The 16,099-nt window shown below is 37.1% G+C and overlaps 3 protein-coding genes across 3 annotated transcripts; 2 read left to right on the top strand and 1 right to left on the bottom strand.

Moving 5' to 3' along the window:
• Positions 754–2,676, top strand: LOC107641660 (cyclin-D5-1). Its single transcript, XM_016345139.2, has 5 exons — positions 754–1,245; positions 1,335–1,421; positions 1,518–1,815; positions 1,926–2,059; positions 2,184–2,676. Exons 1-5 carry the CDS (start codon positions 982–984, stop codon positions 2,388–2,390), a joined length of 990 nt encoding a protein of 329 aa, XP_016200625.1. The 5' UTR covers positions 754–981; the 3' UTR covers positions 2,391–2,676.
• Positions 4,388–10,133, top strand: LOC107642703. Its single transcript, XM_016346148.2, has 5 exons — positions 4,388–6,553; positions 6,654–7,118; positions 7,231–8,295; positions 8,589–8,727; positions 8,954–10,133. Exons 1-5 carry the CDS (start codon positions 5,501–5,503, stop codon positions 9,916–9,918), a joined length of 3,687 nt encoding a protein of 1,228 aa, XP_016201634.1. The 5' UTR covers positions 4,388–5,500; the 3' UTR covers positions 9,919–10,133.
• On the bottom strand, positions 10,238–14,174 carry LOC107642704 (calcium-transporting ATPase 2, plasma membrane-type). The gene is made up of 7 exons (XM_016346149.2): positions 13,811–14,174; positions 13,639–13,693; positions 11,601–13,552; positions 11,358–11,516; positions 11,106–11,277; positions 10,713–11,011; positions 10,238–10,615 (listed from the first exon to the last, which is right to left on the bottom strand). The coding sequence occupies exons 1-7, from the start codon at positions 13,985–13,987 to the stop codon at positions 10,376–10,378; spliced, it is 3,054 nt and encodes a 1,017-aa protein (XP_016201635.1). The 5' UTR covers positions 13,988–14,174; the 3' UTR covers positions 10,238–10,375.

Below are 16,099 nucleotides of genomic sequence, written 5' to 3'. Positions count from 1 at the left end.
TGGGGAGCAGAAAATAGCTGTACTTGTCTTGAGAAGGAAAATAGGATGTGGATTCAATGGCTCAAATCAAAAGTGATGCTGAAGCTTAAATGGGGCTAATTTAGTTGGCCAAGTAGGGTGGCTGTCTGGCTGAAGGAACCAAAAATCAAGAGTGTGAATTGAAGTCCGACATGTGAGACCATTCATAATAATGTTCCAGTGGAACTTAGGCAACAGATAAGGTCATGGACTTTCATACATTATAATTCTTTCCACTTTTTCTATTATATTTCTTTTTATTAGAGAAAACTACCAAATTGGCTCTAGCAATATGAGACTAATCTATACAAAAAACTACTAAAATGATATATGAAAGTTCATATCACTGACAAAAAAAAATGTTAAAAGATGCTAACAATAAATAAATTTTTAAAAAATTTAAAAATACGATAAAAAGAATTAAATAACTAACTTTTGTTATATTCATTCTGTATTCATTATTCTAAAACTTATAACTATGAATATACATAAAAAATTAAATTCATGCAAGCTAAGGTGGAGGAGTGATGAGGGTTCATCTAGGTAGCTAAGAGCAAACCACATGGGACAAAGGTGACCATATCCTACAGCTGTCCCTAAACTGTAGGGGAAGACCCCAAAAGTGGTGTACCATGTACCATAGCTCAATTCTTAACAATCTCCCATCACATTTTGTTTTTTCAAAGAAAATATAGTAAATTTAAAAGATACAAAATCCAATTTCAAATAAAATACATATAGGGTATAATTATAGTTATAGTTTAGTAGTGAAAAACTGTGTAACCGCTAATTAACGTCCTACACTCCCTCCTTATTGTGTTTATTTTTGGCGGCACAAAAACCGGTATATTTCATTCCCCACTCACTCCACACTCTCTTCAACTATTTAGAGGTTACAAATGCCAAGACAAGTGAGCTTAGCATAACTCAACTTTCAGATTTCAGATTACTAAAAACAGAAAAATGGGGAGCTCTCTCACTGCCACCTCTTTTTCTTTGTCAAGTCTAATGTGTGAAGAAGAAGGTGAAGCTTGCTTCTTTGAAGACAACTATGATGATGAAAATGAACACACTGGGATTGTTTTTCATGAGGAAGATGAAGAGGAATACATTGAGTATTTGTTCAGCCAAGAAACTGCTTTTGGATTCCACAATCATGATGATTGCTCCGCCGCCAGATTCTGGTTGAGGACTGCTCGTTTTGATGCCATTGATTGGATTTTCAATGTTAGTTTCATTCTTGTTCTTACAGTTTTTGCAATTTGTCTTTTGGATTGTTTTATTTTATGGAAAGCTTTTTTCATTGTTTGATTCAGACACAGGCCAAACTTGGATTCAAAGTTCACACAGCTTATTTATCAGTCTCCTACTTTGATCGGTTTCTTTCAAAACGATCCATTGATGTAAGTACCAAACTCATTGGAGATTATATAGTGACTATCTTATTATTATCATTTTTTTTAGTTTGAATAATGGGTTTGTTTCTTTTAATGATGTAGGAATCAAAACCTTGGGCTATTCAATTATTATCGGTAGCATGCTTATCTCTTGCAGCAAAAATGGAAGAGCAAAATGTGCCTCCTCTCTCTGAATATCCAATAGTTGAATACAGATTTGAGAGCAAAGTGATTAAGAACATGGAGCTTCTGATTCTTGCTACCTTGGATTGGAAAATGGGATCATCATCACCAACTCCTTTTTCTTATCTCCATTACTTTCTCACAAAGTTCTGCCCTGGATCCAATTCACACACAATCATCACAAAAGCCACCCAACACATTGTAGCCATGGTCAAAGGTAATTTTTTGATAATTCAATCAATCCTTTCATGAAATACTAGTTTTATATTATTACCAATAAATAAGACCTTAACTTTACTTTTTTTTTTGGGGGGGTTTCTAATGCAGATGTTAATTTGATGGATCAACGGCCATCTATAATAGCCTCCGCTGCAATATTAGCAGCAGTTGATGCTACATTAACAAGAAAGACCATGGATCTTAGGATAAGAAAAATCTCATCTTGGGGCAATCTAGAAAGTGTGAGTTTTTTTCAGTTAGTATAGTGAACGGACCAAACAAGTTCATTGTTTTTTATTGTGTGAATTGAACAGAACAGAACAGAGTTTGATGATGTTTTGGTCTATGTTTATGTTTATGCAACAGGGAGATGTATTTTCCTGTTATAATCTTATACAGGAAAAGAGGAGGAACAAAGTTAAGACCCCTTGCTCGAATTTAATGTCAAACCAATCGAACTCCACGTGTGTTCTTGAGAATCAATCTGACACCACTTGTTCCGGAGTTAAGAGAAAACTTTCTTTTCAGGACACTGAGGAAACTGAAAACTACAAGAAGCTACATCGTCACTAGTTTGTGGTTCATCATCCACCATTGATTTAGTTGGTGTTTTTCATTTCACTGATGATTGAATCATAGGTTTTTCTTTTTTTTCTTTTTCTCTAAGAAAAAATTGATTCTTGTTAGTTTATAATTATAGGTCTAGTGAGTGTCATCCACCATTTTTGTGGAATGATTTGGTATTGATGATTGGGGTTTTATTTTTTTCACTACCCAACAAAAAGTTTTTTTCCCAAGTCACAACCAAGATGATAGAGAAAAAAAAAGGAGAAAAAGGAGGAGTAAATAAATAAAAAGATAAAAAAAAGTGGCTAGCTTTAACCTACATTGAAGGAAGGTGAAACAGAATTGCAAAGATGATGAGCTAGAGAACCAGAGAAAGCTACATTGAAGACTACTTGTCCCTAGTAATTTTGGGCAGTGTTTACTTTCGTTTTTTTTTTCTTCCCCCTAATTTTGAAATGAAGAGGGTATTGCATTTTTAATTTAATATATATAGGTTTGTATGTAATGTATGCAAGGAAATAATAACAACAACATTATAGCAAGTAGGAATTAAAGCAATAGGCCTACCCTTTTAAATGGGATGCTTTATTTGTTATGTGACTTTGAAAAGGCTGAAAGCCACCGAGAATGGGGAATTGGTTTTGTTTGATTTGATTTGATGTATGTGTGTAACATCTGGGTTGCTTGCTTGGGCCATTTGTAAAGTTGAATCAGATTTTTTTAGTTTGCTTGGAACATGGGAGACTACTTTATTTTCAAGTGCATCTGGGATACTACTTCCCTCTATTCTCATCATCTGCTGACATGATATGACTATTGGGATCCTTTTTTTTCAGCTAATTTTATGAATATATATATATATAATTGGATAAAATAGGATATAAGACAGCCCAACAAAAAATGTAGTAGGATTGGTACGGTGCTCTTGCAGTGCCTATGTCTATATATAAAGATCAAATTGATATAAGTTTCACAAAAAAATAGAAAAGGGTAAAATTCTTATATGTTATCATTGAATTTAATCAAAGTTTGCGTGGTAGTGAAATGCATATATACTATGTACTCTATAATAATTTAATGAATAATAACAGTACACTTTAGTTAAGGAGAATAATAATAATAAGAGACAAAAAGAATACTACAATAATAATAATGGATATACGTATATAGTTTGTACAGAGCTGAAATCATGAAAAGAATATCTGGGACTGATGACAAATCGGCTTGAAGCCTTCAAGTTGAAGCAGGCTCAAGGCTTGTATCTATTATTAGATAACAATATATTTTACTGAGAGAAGAAATGACTAAAAACTTTGTCCTAAGAGGGCCCAGCATGCAGATGATGGTTTTCTGTTAGTAAAATTAGAGATGCATGGGAGATTATAAGGAAAATATTAATGGTGTCAGAATGTGTGTCCTTCACAAGCACAAGCATGCTTATCCAGTCTGGCATGAACTCTTCTTGTATTTTGCTCTAAACAAATTACTGTGGGGTTGGTTCCTCATATTCCTCCTTGGTTCACATGGAGAACTACTCAACAAGATAGATTCTCTTCACCCTTCCTGTTTAAAGTTTTAATTTGCTGTTAATTTTTCAGCTATGGTCGGACTATATTGAATTATTGACCTAATCCTACTCATCTGACACATACCATATTCACATGATCCATCATAGCTGAATAATATATATATATATATATGTAACAGATAGATGATAATTGTAAAAATAGAGACACAAAAATTTCTCATAAAAGAGAGTAACAGAGAGATTAATATAATTAGTTTAGTTCACAAGTGGCGATATATATTGAGAATTGGAAATACATATACATTTGACAAAAGAGTACGAATGGAGTCTTGGCAAAATTTAAACTGCACTTAAATTAATTATGATAGAGCTACAGCATAGGGGGAATAACATTGATGAGGACAGTTTCCACCCGTGAGTGATTCCATGATGACGATGAAGTAAGGCCTCTATGCTCTACATTATATTCTTCAGATAAGCTTTAATTTAATATGTTAAGTTCGCCATATCTATTCTTAACTATTAATTAATGAAGGAGCAAACAAGATTTAATTACGTTGCAGAGACATGCATGGTGGTTGTTGGACCACGGCACAGAAATGTACATTACATAACATGGTACGACTAAACGGAGCTTTAGCTGTTAATGATGTGCATGTCATGAGGAAAACGTTGGTGTCTATACATGTTTGGATTGGACAAAAATTCTTTGTCTCTGAGTTTGAGAGATTAATTGAGTTAAAGACAAAGTTAGCTCGACAGATCCGCGGCATCATATGCACTATAGTATGGAGGGAGGGACCGGGTTCAGGTTTTTAACCTCAATTCACAATTCACAACCAAACACGTTCCTTCTTTCTCTATCATATCTTCAATTCCTTAGCAGCTTCATTTTTTTCTTTCTTTTTCTGGGAGACTACCGTATCAACAAATATAGGACTTGTTTGATTTAATTGTATAATTAATTATATCATTATCAACTTAGTCACCAAACGACTACGACATCACTCTAAGAATGAATCCTCTCTTTTTTTTTTCTGTTCTACTATATTCTATTATACTTGGTTATTATAATTCAAAACATGTATCGAGTCTATCTTTATCGTTTGAATAAGTATAAGGAGCCAATGACCTAAGCGTACAATGTGTACATTGCAGGTTTATGAAGTATTAGAGATATGACTGTTAGTGTTATATTGTCCTGTCAAGTTAGGCTTTTGGGATGAGTGGTTTCATGATATAGTATTAGAGTTCTAGATTCAAAAGGTCAAGAGTTCGATTCTTGGCGAGATCTTAGCAACTAGCAAGGCAACACGATGGGTCTCAAACAATTACATACAAATTCCGGATTTCATGTGGACCAAGGCTAAGTAGGCCCATTTAGCGGTAGTTCCCAGAGAGTTGGCGTTTGTGTACAAATGGGCAAAAACGAAAAACATTAAATGGACCTCCCTTTAAGAAGCCTTGTGTATGTTCTAGGTTGAGCCCACTTGATAAGCCCAAATGGAAAAGTGGAGAACACGTTCCGAAATTTGAAAGAGAATTTGAAAATGGAACACTTTCCCTCCTCCCTCACCAAACGGACGCCATGAAGAAGAGGCTTCCTTCATCCGCAGAAGAATTCCTTTCTTCAGCCACAAAGCTAACTCTCAAAACCTCGAAGCCATCACTCAAAACCCAAATTCACGCCATCAAACCATCCTCCGAACTCTCCTCTACACTCCCTCAATCCCTCTGCAATTCAATCTCCTCCGCAATTCAATCCTTCCACAACCTTCTTCAACCAAACCCTCCAACAACCCTCAGCCCCACCAAATCCCCTCGCACCCCTCCCTCCAAGCGCCTCCGTCGCTCTTCTCGCCTCGATCCCCCACTCGCCAACCCGGATGATGAGAAGGACAAAATTCTCGAGCGCCTCCAAATTCTCGCGCATATCGCGCAACTTTGCGTCTCGCACCCCAAGAAACCGTTCTCGCCGTCGGATTTGCTCCCGGGAGTTCAGGTGCTTCACGATAACTTGATCGTGTTCGAGTCCGACTCGGTTCTTTCCTCGTCGATCGAGTGCTTGTGCGAGGAATGGTGGAAGGACAATCTTCCCGGCCGAGAGTCTTTAATCTCGCAGACTCTCCCTTTTCTCCTCGCGAGATCTCTCACGGTGAAGAAGAAGGTCGACGTGCACAAGGTCTACACGCTCCGGGAGGCTTTTGCTCTGTTTGACTTTGACGACGACAGCATCGAGGATTTGAAGCTGTTGCTGGTTCGTTGCGTGATTTCGCCGCTGTATTTGAAGACAGAGGACGGAAGGAAATTCCTCTCGTTCGTGTTTGGTCTGAGCCAACAGTTAGCGAAGGAAGTTTTGGCTATGATTCGCTCCCAGATACCGTTTGGGAGGAAGTCGATGCTTGAGTCTTACGGGGATATCCTGTTTCGGGCATGGAAAGCAGCTGAAGGGGATTCGAAAAGCGAAATTGAGAATGGGTTCTTGCAGGAGATGATCGAAGCTGCTATACATGCTGGTTCTTCAGCCCTTGCTTCATATATTAGAAGGATTTTTGGAGCATTTGTTGAACAAAGGACCACAGATGGAGTTGAGAAGCTTCTGTTTCAGCTTGCTGAGCCTGTGATATTTAGGTCCTTGCAGGTAAGAGAATGATTGTTAAGCAGAACTTTCTGAATCAGTCAATTAAACTGTTATTATCTTTCCATACGTTCTGAATTTTACTTTGCGTTCTTTGCAATAGGTTGCAAACTCAAATGTTAGGCAGAATGCTTTACATTTACTTCTTGACTTGTTCCCTCTTGAAGACCCTGATGCTACGAAAGAGGAGAAAGATATATTGCTTGATAAGCAGTTCTTCTTATTAGAAAGGTTACTTAAAGATGATTGTCCACAAGTGAGAACAATTGCTGTTGAGGGTTCCTGTCGTGTGCTTCATCTGTTTTGGGAAATTATTCCTTCACCAATCATAACAAAGATAATTACAAAACTATTTGATGACATGTCTCATGATGCATGCAGTGAAGTGAGGGTTTCCATGTTAAATGGCATAATTTATTTGCTTGGCAATCCCCACTCTCATGAAATTCTTAAGGTTCTCTTGCCAAGACTTCGGCATTTAATGCTGGACAATGTTCTCACGGTTCGAATTGCTGCAGCAGATCTCTTAGTACACCTAGAGGACGTCAGAAATTTTCAGTTCAACAAGGTACATGTTCTTGAAGTCAGTGTTGATTACAATGTTCTTGTTTCTTATGTATTTGGTAATATTATGCATTCTGATTGGTTTGCTGACTGTTCTTTTTTTGAATATTCTGGAGGTGGTGGAGCTTGATTCACTATTGTCTATCCTTGCTAGTGATCAACCTCCTGTGGCTCAGAAGATAACAAAATTGCTTATGCCATCATACTTTCCCTCGAAAGTACCCATTGAGGAGGCATGTAATCGTTGCATTACACTTATGAGAAGGTCTCCGATGGGAGGTGCAATCTTCTGTAAATTTGCAATCTTGGAAGGAGCACCTAAAGATCATCTTATGGAACTCATCAAAGCATTCATGAGTTTGGTCTTGTCACCTCATAAGTTGGATGCAAATCAGATTGAGGGTTTTCTTGTTGCTGCTAGCTACCTTTGTGATGACTTAGCCAGTGAACTATGCTACAAGAATGCCCTCAAACAATTATTTACTCAAGAGAAAGTAAAAAAATTACTTACTTTGGCATCAACAGGCCAAGCTCAATCTTCTTTATTCAACCTCCTTTCTGCTGTCCATCCAGATGGTGTTGCTGGACTACTTGAAGAATGCATGGCTATTGTCACAAACTGCAATGGCTTATCTGAGGATGTTGATCGCCAATCTGAAATGAGGTCTGCACATAAGTTATTGCTTTCATTGGGTTATTTTGATGATATGTTGGAAGCCTTAACATCCCTCTTGCATAAGGCTGCTTACCGGTGTCATATTAAATTTGGCACAGTCATGCCATCACATAGCATTTCTTCTGTTAAGGGGAAGAAATCTAAATCCTCTGGAAAATTTTCATTTAAATCAAAGATTATAAACAGAAAGCAATCTTTTGAGGATGATTATTTAGTTGCTGTCGGGATAGCATGGCAAGTTAGGGACTTCCTTCTAAATGAGGATACCAGAAAAGCCTTGCTAAGACCTCAAACGTTAGAGATGTTATTTTTATCCCTCAAGATAATCTCCGAGGTCACAATTGTGCATTGTGGGGAGTATGATTACATGGACATTTCACCCATTTTGGCATATATGGCTATTGCTCTGCAAATGACCGTTGATATTGTTAGCACAACTAGTATTCAGAATAATGATACGAAGAGGAAAAAATGTAAGACTGAGGCTTCTACATCACTCTCAGAGGCAAGTATAATATTTAACTTCCATTTTTCTTTTTTTTTTTGGTTGACTTTTTGCCGCTTTTGAAACTTTATAGTTCAGAATTTTATGCACCTCTGATCTTATCAGTTCTCTTTTTTTAATTTTGTCTTTCTTTACTGCCACTTTGTTTTATCAGTAACTAATTGACTAATTTAATTTCCACATTACCCCTTGTATCTTTGAGTTGATCTTATTGTAAAAGGACCAGATTGGTTATAATTATAGCATGCCTAATTCGACTTTTATTACTTTCTGTTTAAATTTCTTTTGAGCAGTCTGTCTTGGAGCAGACGATAGAGCATGTGCTCGACTGTTTAGAAAAACTATTTGTAGCAGATGACTCCACAAAAAATGACAAAGTTGATTCAGATCTTCAGTCTGCCAACAGGACAAATAGAATTGCCACACAAAGGGGTATGTTATCTCCTTAATATACATGTTATTCAAGTAGTGGTGGGGAGTAGATGTTTATATGATACATAGTGTTTTAGGGTCTAAGAACTACTTGGGGATCAGGGGATGCTTCTTAACAATATGCTGTTTAACCATAAAGATTGTGTGTTTATGTTGTGTCTTGCATTTGTCCATGTATATTTTACCTGTACTTTATTTCTGACTTTTACACTAAACATATGCATAGATTCTGCGCACAACAAACCTCGGCAAGTATTATGTAAGGTGAAGATGCTTACTGCTGTTCTCAAGTTCATGGCTGACACATTCGCAATGGATTTTGCTCCCCACAACCATGAATTATTCTTAAATTACACATCAAAATGTGTGCAGCACATTATGTCTTCGTTGGACAGGCTACATCATAAACAGATACAGTTTAACGAAGATGATATGAAAAGCGTATTCTTTTGTCTGAAAAGCTCTTTCACCTATGCAACAAAAGTACTAAATATGACACTCACAGATTCCAGTGGATTATCCACAAATTCACCAACAGCTTTTGCCCTTGCAAATGACCTGCTTGATTTAGTCGTTTTGATTGAATCATACTTGGGCTCTGGATATGCCTCGCGTCTTGTTGCAGCAGCAAACCCTTGGCTCCCCGATTTGGTTCTGGCATTAGCATCTATAAGTGTTCAGAAACATGGTGTGGGTGGCAGGAAACATTCAACTGCATCTGACCAAATGAAGCTTCGTATTCCAAAATGGCTCTTGATCGTAGCCAAGACTGAGCTGTCATCTGTAAAGGATGCTGCAGAAGATGGATATTCCGACCAACAGAAATTCTCCGCCTTTGATAGGCTTTTGTCCATGCTGGTTGTGTTATTGAAAAAGAATTCCGATGTAATGGATGCAGTTGGGGTTATTTTCTTGGATTCTTCACTTGTTGGGCTGGAAAGAAAAGACATTGGACTGGCATTAGGACTATTGCACTTTGTACGTTTCAAGTTGTTCGAACATGACGACAGGGATTGGGGTGACATGATGCTGTCTTCTCTGCAGGGAATCTATCCTAAGATAGAGAGGGAAATTGCAGAAGAGAATCATGAAGAGGAACTGGATAAATTAACCTTTGCAAAAGATTTGATTGAACCTCTTTGGATGCATCATTTATATGAAACTGGAAAGGTATCCATGACAGATGAATAGAAAGTTAGAACTAGTTTTATTTCTGAATGTTTCACCTCCTCAGTATCATTCAGTCTAAATAATATGAAGAGGCCTTTAGATGCCCAATATACATAATTCTCTTCATTTACAGTGTAACTGAAGCAATAGCATAAAGCAATATAATTTGCCAGTGCATTACAAGTTTTTTTTCCCCTTAAAAAATCCAATGAAATGCACTCGGACAAATCGCAAAATAAATGCATAAATAGAAAAATAAAAATTGAAATCCTAGAAAAGAGTTTCATTCTAGCAGTGCTAAAGGAGTCAGCATTATCTACACACTGTATTTTGCTGCGTCCTTTCATCTACCATTCTCTTTTCATATAACAAACAATTGAATAAACTAGTTAGTAATCTACAAGGGACCTCGAAGCTGTGTGATATAACCAACCATAAACAATATTCTGAACAGAGTTATTATGCACAACAAAGTTCTTCAAACACGGATCTTCTTCAAGCGAGCTGCGATTGGCATGCCTAAAAATCCAACCAACAAGCTGAAGAACCATTGAACCAGAGTTAGAGGTGTTGTGTTTGCAAAGGTTCCCAAGTACTCCACTATTATGATTTGGAAGAAAACAGTAGCAGTAAGGACACCCACGAAAACATGATTGTTCAATATGCCTTTGAAAACATCTATTTCCTCCATCTCACGTGAGTTAATCTCATTGAAAACCTGCACAACCAAAACCAAGCCACATATGTTAAGGTAAATTTTTGCAACAGTTAGTTATAACTGAAATATCATGTGCTTTGAATTTAGTCAATGTTACCTGACAAAAGACAAATGTGTTGAAAATGAGTGTGTTTAAGACCAGATCCGAGTCAGGGCCGTCGAGCGAAAATATGGATTTCCCCCTTGACTGAAGAAACCATATCACCATAAACTGATACAATGATTGTCCCAAGATGTTCCTCCACATGACATTGCTGATGAAATTGCCCTTCCTTCCAACAGGCAAACGCTTCATTAAATCATCATTCGGAGGTTCAGTTGCTAGTGCTAGTGCTCCCAGTGTATCCATGATCATGTTCACCCACAAAAGTTGAACAGCTGTGAGGGGTGCACTTCCTGTTGAGATAATGAATCCAATATAATTAGAGACAAACCGATAAGAGGTTCATAAATGACATTGAAAGTAGACAAATTAAGCTAATTTTCTAACCTGTCACACATGCTGAGGTGAAGTTCACTATCAATGCAACCACATTAACCGTTAACTGAAACTGCACGAATTTTTGAATATTTATGTAAACAGAACGTCCCCATTTGGCCACTGTCACTATTGTGGAGAAGTTGTCATCTAGAATTATGACATCAGCACTTTCTTTTGCAACCTGCACAATGCAAGAGTTATGGAATTAATTAAGATCATAATGACTAAAACTTAACACAATACTATTTAAATTGCACTTACCTCAGTTCCAGCAATGCCCATAGCAAGTCCAATGTCAGCTTCATGAAGTGCTGGAGCATCATTTGTTCCATCGCCAGTTACAGCTACAACTTCCCCAAACGTGTTACGCAAGTGTTTCACCAATGTGTGTTTGTCTAAAGGCGACGACCGAGCCATAACCTGAAAAAGGAAAAGTATGTCACAACTATTGTTAATGGAAGTATTAAACAATGAATAATTTATTTGATAGAATGAAAGAATTACCTGAATTTTGGGAATGAGTTTAAGCAATTCTTCCTCACTCTTCTCTCTAAACTCTGGACCTTCAATGGCTATGCCATCATCTGTTAAGATCCCACATTCCCTGGCTATAGCCTTGGCAGTATTGATATTATCTCCTGTAACCATCCTCACTGTGATTCCAGCAGAGCGGCATACTGCTACAGATTCCTTAACGCCGGGGCGAACCGGATCCTTGATACCAACAATTCCTATACAAGTATAGCCAGAATCAGGAATTGGATCCTCAGAAGAGAATCCATTATCTAATTCTTTATAGGCAAGGCATAATGTTCTGAGTGCCTCATTAGCAAACTGGTCTATTGTAGCCTTGAGATGGTTACTTGATTCTTCATTGAGCAGGACAACCTCGCCGGCAGAGTTAAGCACCTTGTCACAAGAGGCCAGGATGATCTCAGAAGCACCTTTGCAGTGTGCACGCAATCCACCACCAGGGAGCTCCACCACAAGGCTCATTTTCTTCTTGGTGGAGTTGAAAGGCTCAACTTTAACAACATTGCATTCTTGTTTCTCTGCTTGAAAATCTCCACCAAGTGACAAGCCAAACTCCAAGATTGCAGTCTCTGTTGGTGTCCCTAAGATCTCTCGCTTCCCATGTTTGTTAACCACAACCTCTCCTCCAGTGTTGTTGAATATTGACTGAAGGAGCAGTTTCATGGAAGAATCAGGAAGCTCAGAACACAAATCAGAAGCCTTATTGTTACTCACTTCATTGGTGTTCATACAAATGCATGTTTTCACAACAGTCATGTGATTAGTTGTTAGAGTTCCAGTCTTGTCACTGCATATAGTTGTGGCAGATCCCATGGTTTCGCACGCGGCCAAATGCCTCACAAGGGCCTTATCATTCATCATCTTCTTCATGGCGAAGGCAAGGCTCAATGTCACAGCCAGTGGCAGCCCTTCTGGGACAGCAACAACTACTATGGTAACCGCGACAGCGAAGAATTCCAGCATCTCCAAAGCATCATCTCCATTCCAGCTCCATATTCTCCCTTCTTGGAGCTTACGGCTCACTAGTCCTTGCACAAGAACCGCGAATGTAACCACGGCGAAGAAGAGGCCTATCTTGCCAATAATGGTTGCAACTCCATTCAATTTAACCTGTAATGGAGTTTCATCATCTCCACCTTCACTCAGAGTTGCCATCAACTTTCCCCATTGAGTCCTCATTCCCACAGTGGTAACCAACATCTTGCAAGATCCATCTTGAACCTTGGTTCCAGAAAGAAGAAATGGATACTCAGAGTTCACCATAACCGGTTCACTCTCCCCTGTCAAGCTTGATTCATCAATCAACACAGAGAATCCAGAGAGAAATAGTCCATCAGCAGGTACTTGATCACCAATTGAAAGATGCACAATATCACCAGCAAGTAATTCATATATTGACATCTTCTGCCTGCAACCGTCTCTTGTTACCTGAACTGAAATCTTCTTCTTCTCCTTGTCCAAATCTTTGAATTGCAATGACTGCCTGTAATCACTGGTTGCTGTCACAAACACAACCAGTAGTATGCTGGCAACAATGCCAAGACCGTCATGCGCTCCCTTTGGCCAACCTTCTGTTGCAATGCCAACTATCAGAGACACAAAAGCACACACTCCAAGTATCATCAGAGTCATGTCTTGAAGGGCTTCCCAAACAAAAACCCAGAAACTCTTGGCTTCGCTTTCGGCGAATTTGTTGATCCCATATATGTCTTGTCTCTTGCTCAGTGAATCGGGATCACTGCTAAGCCCCTTGCTGGTTGATGTAGAAAGCTTCTCTGCAACGCCATCAACCCCACCATGAGATTTCAGCTTCTTCACATCATGGCCTTCAACAATAGTCCCCAATTCATCACCACTGATTTCAAAACCTGCTGCTTTAACTTCCTCGGGTACTTTTTCATCACTTGGTTTCACTTGTGCACCTGAGGATGTCATCATGAGTAAATACTAAATACATTGAATCTTGAACTCGTTCACCATTCAGTATAATGCTGATGAAAATCCTTACCTTGGATAAATTGAAATGCTGCTTTGGAAACCAAAACTGCCACCTTCAGCTTCTCCTGCAATATAGAGAGAACAATAAGTCTTCATATTGTTTATAATATGGGAAAGCAGAAACATAAATGGCTTCTTAGTATCATTAAAAACAGTGAACATCAAAAAACATGAAAAGATACCTTGTTGCCAAGACGCATGGCATCTGCTTCTTGTCTCTTGGAGAGATTTGCAGTGAAACGGAACCTTCTTTTGGGGTTCTTGACCATCCCACATAGCTTCCTCCATCTCTCAAGTGCTTCTTCAGATGAATTCTTAGGCTTCACATCAAAATTCTCTTTTAGGTAGCTCTCCATCATCTTCCTCAAACTTCTCCAACGAACCAACTTCTGCTCACTAAATAACAACAACAATAATCTGCTTCCTATTAACTATGAAGTGTGAAACATGAAATATTCAAATGAATTCGGAGAGACTCGGTGAGACCCCTGTCATATAATGGGTGTGACTATTTCCTGGGTTCCTAGCAACCTTCTTAGAAGTTAGGTGCGAAACTTTGAATGAAATGTGATTTTCGTGGAAAAAGAGAGAGACACTGTAAGTAAAGCTTGGTGGGGGGGACCTTGAATAAAAAATAAAGACAAAAGTGAAGTTTCTCAGAACCCCATCCTGTCTTGAAGAATCAGAAAAGATCAAAAGAGAACATAGTAAGAGGATATTTGAAACAAGGCTTGAGTAACGGTTCTGTTGATGGTGTTCTGTTATGTTTTGTTCATTGTTGGGAGATATAAGGGTCAATGGCTGCGCCCGCCTAATACAATACTTTAGAAGACCATATGTTCTTGTAAATTGTAAAACTTATTCGGCGCAAACTCAGTCAGGTGAAATTGATACCTGAGAGTCGTTAGATGATTTAATTGATTTAATTAATTAAATTTTCATCTTAGATATCAACTTCACGTGAAGTCGATTTTACCTGAGTTTTCACCAACTTATATATAATGAAACGAAAATCACCTAGGGTCTGTTGACAAACTTCAAAAGCTATTCCTTTTTTTTTGAGTTTTTTATTTATAAAAAGTAGTAGTAGTATTATTGTTTAATATAATTTTTAAAATTAAATTATAATTTTTTAAAAAATTATTTAAGTATTTATAAAAAAATTTAAAAAAAATTTATAATAAAATTTTTTATCATATTTTTTATAAAATAAATACTTTTAAAACATAAATTACTGTATATATAAAACAAAATTTGAACCTGCTTAAATGAAAAAATGAATTCTCTCCAATTTTTTAACATTTGAGAGAATAACGTGTGATCTCTTTTTACAGGAGAAGATCTATTCCCCTTAACTGGATAAGTGAATTGACTATTCGACTAACCTAAATTTTGGTTTGCTTTAATTTATGATTTAATTATGCGAAAGCCGAAAATACACCACTAGCACCACTTTATGTCTTTTTAATTTAAACGTTTTGTCAAGTTAAAGGACTTTATTTATTGTTGTGGGACTTTATTTATTGTTGTGGAACACGACGCAGCATTGTTTTATGCCTTTATGCTGCTGGTACTCCTCCTCCTCCTCTAATATTAAATCCATCACCGCGTTTTTTCATTCTTAAATTGGTAACAAATGATAATAATATCATCAATCAATCAGTGCCTGAGAAGTAAAGAAAAAGAAAAAGCATCTTCAATTGAATTCACCTCATTTACTTGCCCCTTTTTAGATGAATAATACGAAGTGACGAATACATCAAAATGAAGCTTTATGAGTCCTCATTGTTTTTGAAGCTAAAATGGAATATTATTTTTTTGGTTTTTTTTTGTCGCGAAGCTAAAGTTGGATTTATTTTTTATTTATTTATTCTTTTTTAGGTGTGTTAGGCATATTTTTAGCAAATTTGGGTCGATTATATCTCTATGATCTGCAAGCAAAAAAAACTCAAGGCAAATACTACCAAACCTTAATTTATAGAACAAATCAACAAACCAACCAATTCTAACGCAAATGCAAGTAACTGTCTTTTTACAAAACGTTTTTTTTTTTTTTTTTTTAGTTTATCAAAAATCAAACTCAAAACCTTTTCAACATAAAATTCTAATACTATGTCTTGAAATTATTCATCTCAAAAATTTAAACGAATAGAAAAATACAATATTAATGGTTAGTTGATGTTTTCATAGTCTCAATCTACGCAGGTTTTGGTCAATTTTTTTTTTTTTTTGGTCAAGTTGAACTCATTTTGGCAGTACTGGTTGAAGCGTATGGACCAAAGGAAAACAGATCAAACCATTGGAACGTTCATGTGTGGCCATGTGGGCATGAGATTTTTGGGTTATGATGTGTTAATATCTTAGTTAATAATTTTCCAAAAACAACCCAATAAACAGAAGCTCTTTCAGATATTTGGATAGGTCCATAAATATTTTTTTATTTTTAATTTATAAAAAATTATGATATTAAT

The sequence above is a fragment of the Arachis ipaensis genome, chromosome B05 (genome assembly GCF_000816755.2).
Source record: "Arachis ipaensis cultivar K30076 chromosome B05, Araip1.1, whole genome shotgun sequence".
Lineage (NCBI taxonomy): Eukaryota > Viridiplantae > Streptophyta > Magnoliopsida > Fabales > Fabaceae > Arachis > Arachis ipaensis.
The sequence above is the reverse complement of the archived record's forward strand: the minus strand, read 5'-3'. Positions and strand labels throughout refer to the sequence as shown.

Excerpts from the sequence above, each read along its gene's own strand:
- LOC107642703 (XM_016346148.2), top strand. The coding sequence starts at position 5,501 with ATGAAGAAGAGGCTTCCTTCATCCGCAGAAGAATTCCTTTCTTCAGCC. Across the intron at positions 7,119-7,230 it reads GAAATTTTCAGTTCAACAAG|GTGGTGGAGCTTGATTCACT; the intron begins GTACATGTTCTT and ends AATATTCTGGAG. Across the intron at positions 8,728-8,953 it reads TAGAATTGCCACACAAAGGG|ATTCTGCGCACAACAAACCT; the intron begins GTATGTTATCTC and ends ACATATGCATAG.
- LOC107641660 (XM_016345139.2), top strand. The coding sequence starts at position 982 with ATGGGGAGCTCTCTCACTGCCACCTCTTTTTCTTTGTCAAGTCTAATG. Across the intron at positions 1,246-1,334 it reads CCATTGATTGGATTTTCAAT|ACACAGGCCAAACTTGGATT; the intron begins GTTAGTTTCATT and ends TGTTTGATTCAG. Across the intron at positions 1,422-1,517 it reads TTTCAAAACGATCCATTGAT|GAATCAAAACCTTGGGCTAT; the intron begins GTAAGTACCAAA and ends TTAATGATGTAG.
- LOC107642704 (XM_016346149.2), bottom strand. The coding sequence starts at position 13,987 with ATGATGGAGAGCTACCTAAAAGAGAATTTTGATGTGAAGCCTAAGAAT. Across the intron at positions 11,278-11,357 it reads TGGGCATTGCTGGAACTGAG|GTTGCAAAAGAAAGTGCTGA; the intron begins GTAAGTGCAATT and ends TGCATTGTGCAG. Across the intron at positions 11,012-11,105 it reads CACCTCAGCATGTGTGACAG|GAAGTGCACCCCTCACAGCT; the intron begins GTTAGAAAATTA and ends TTATCTCAACAG.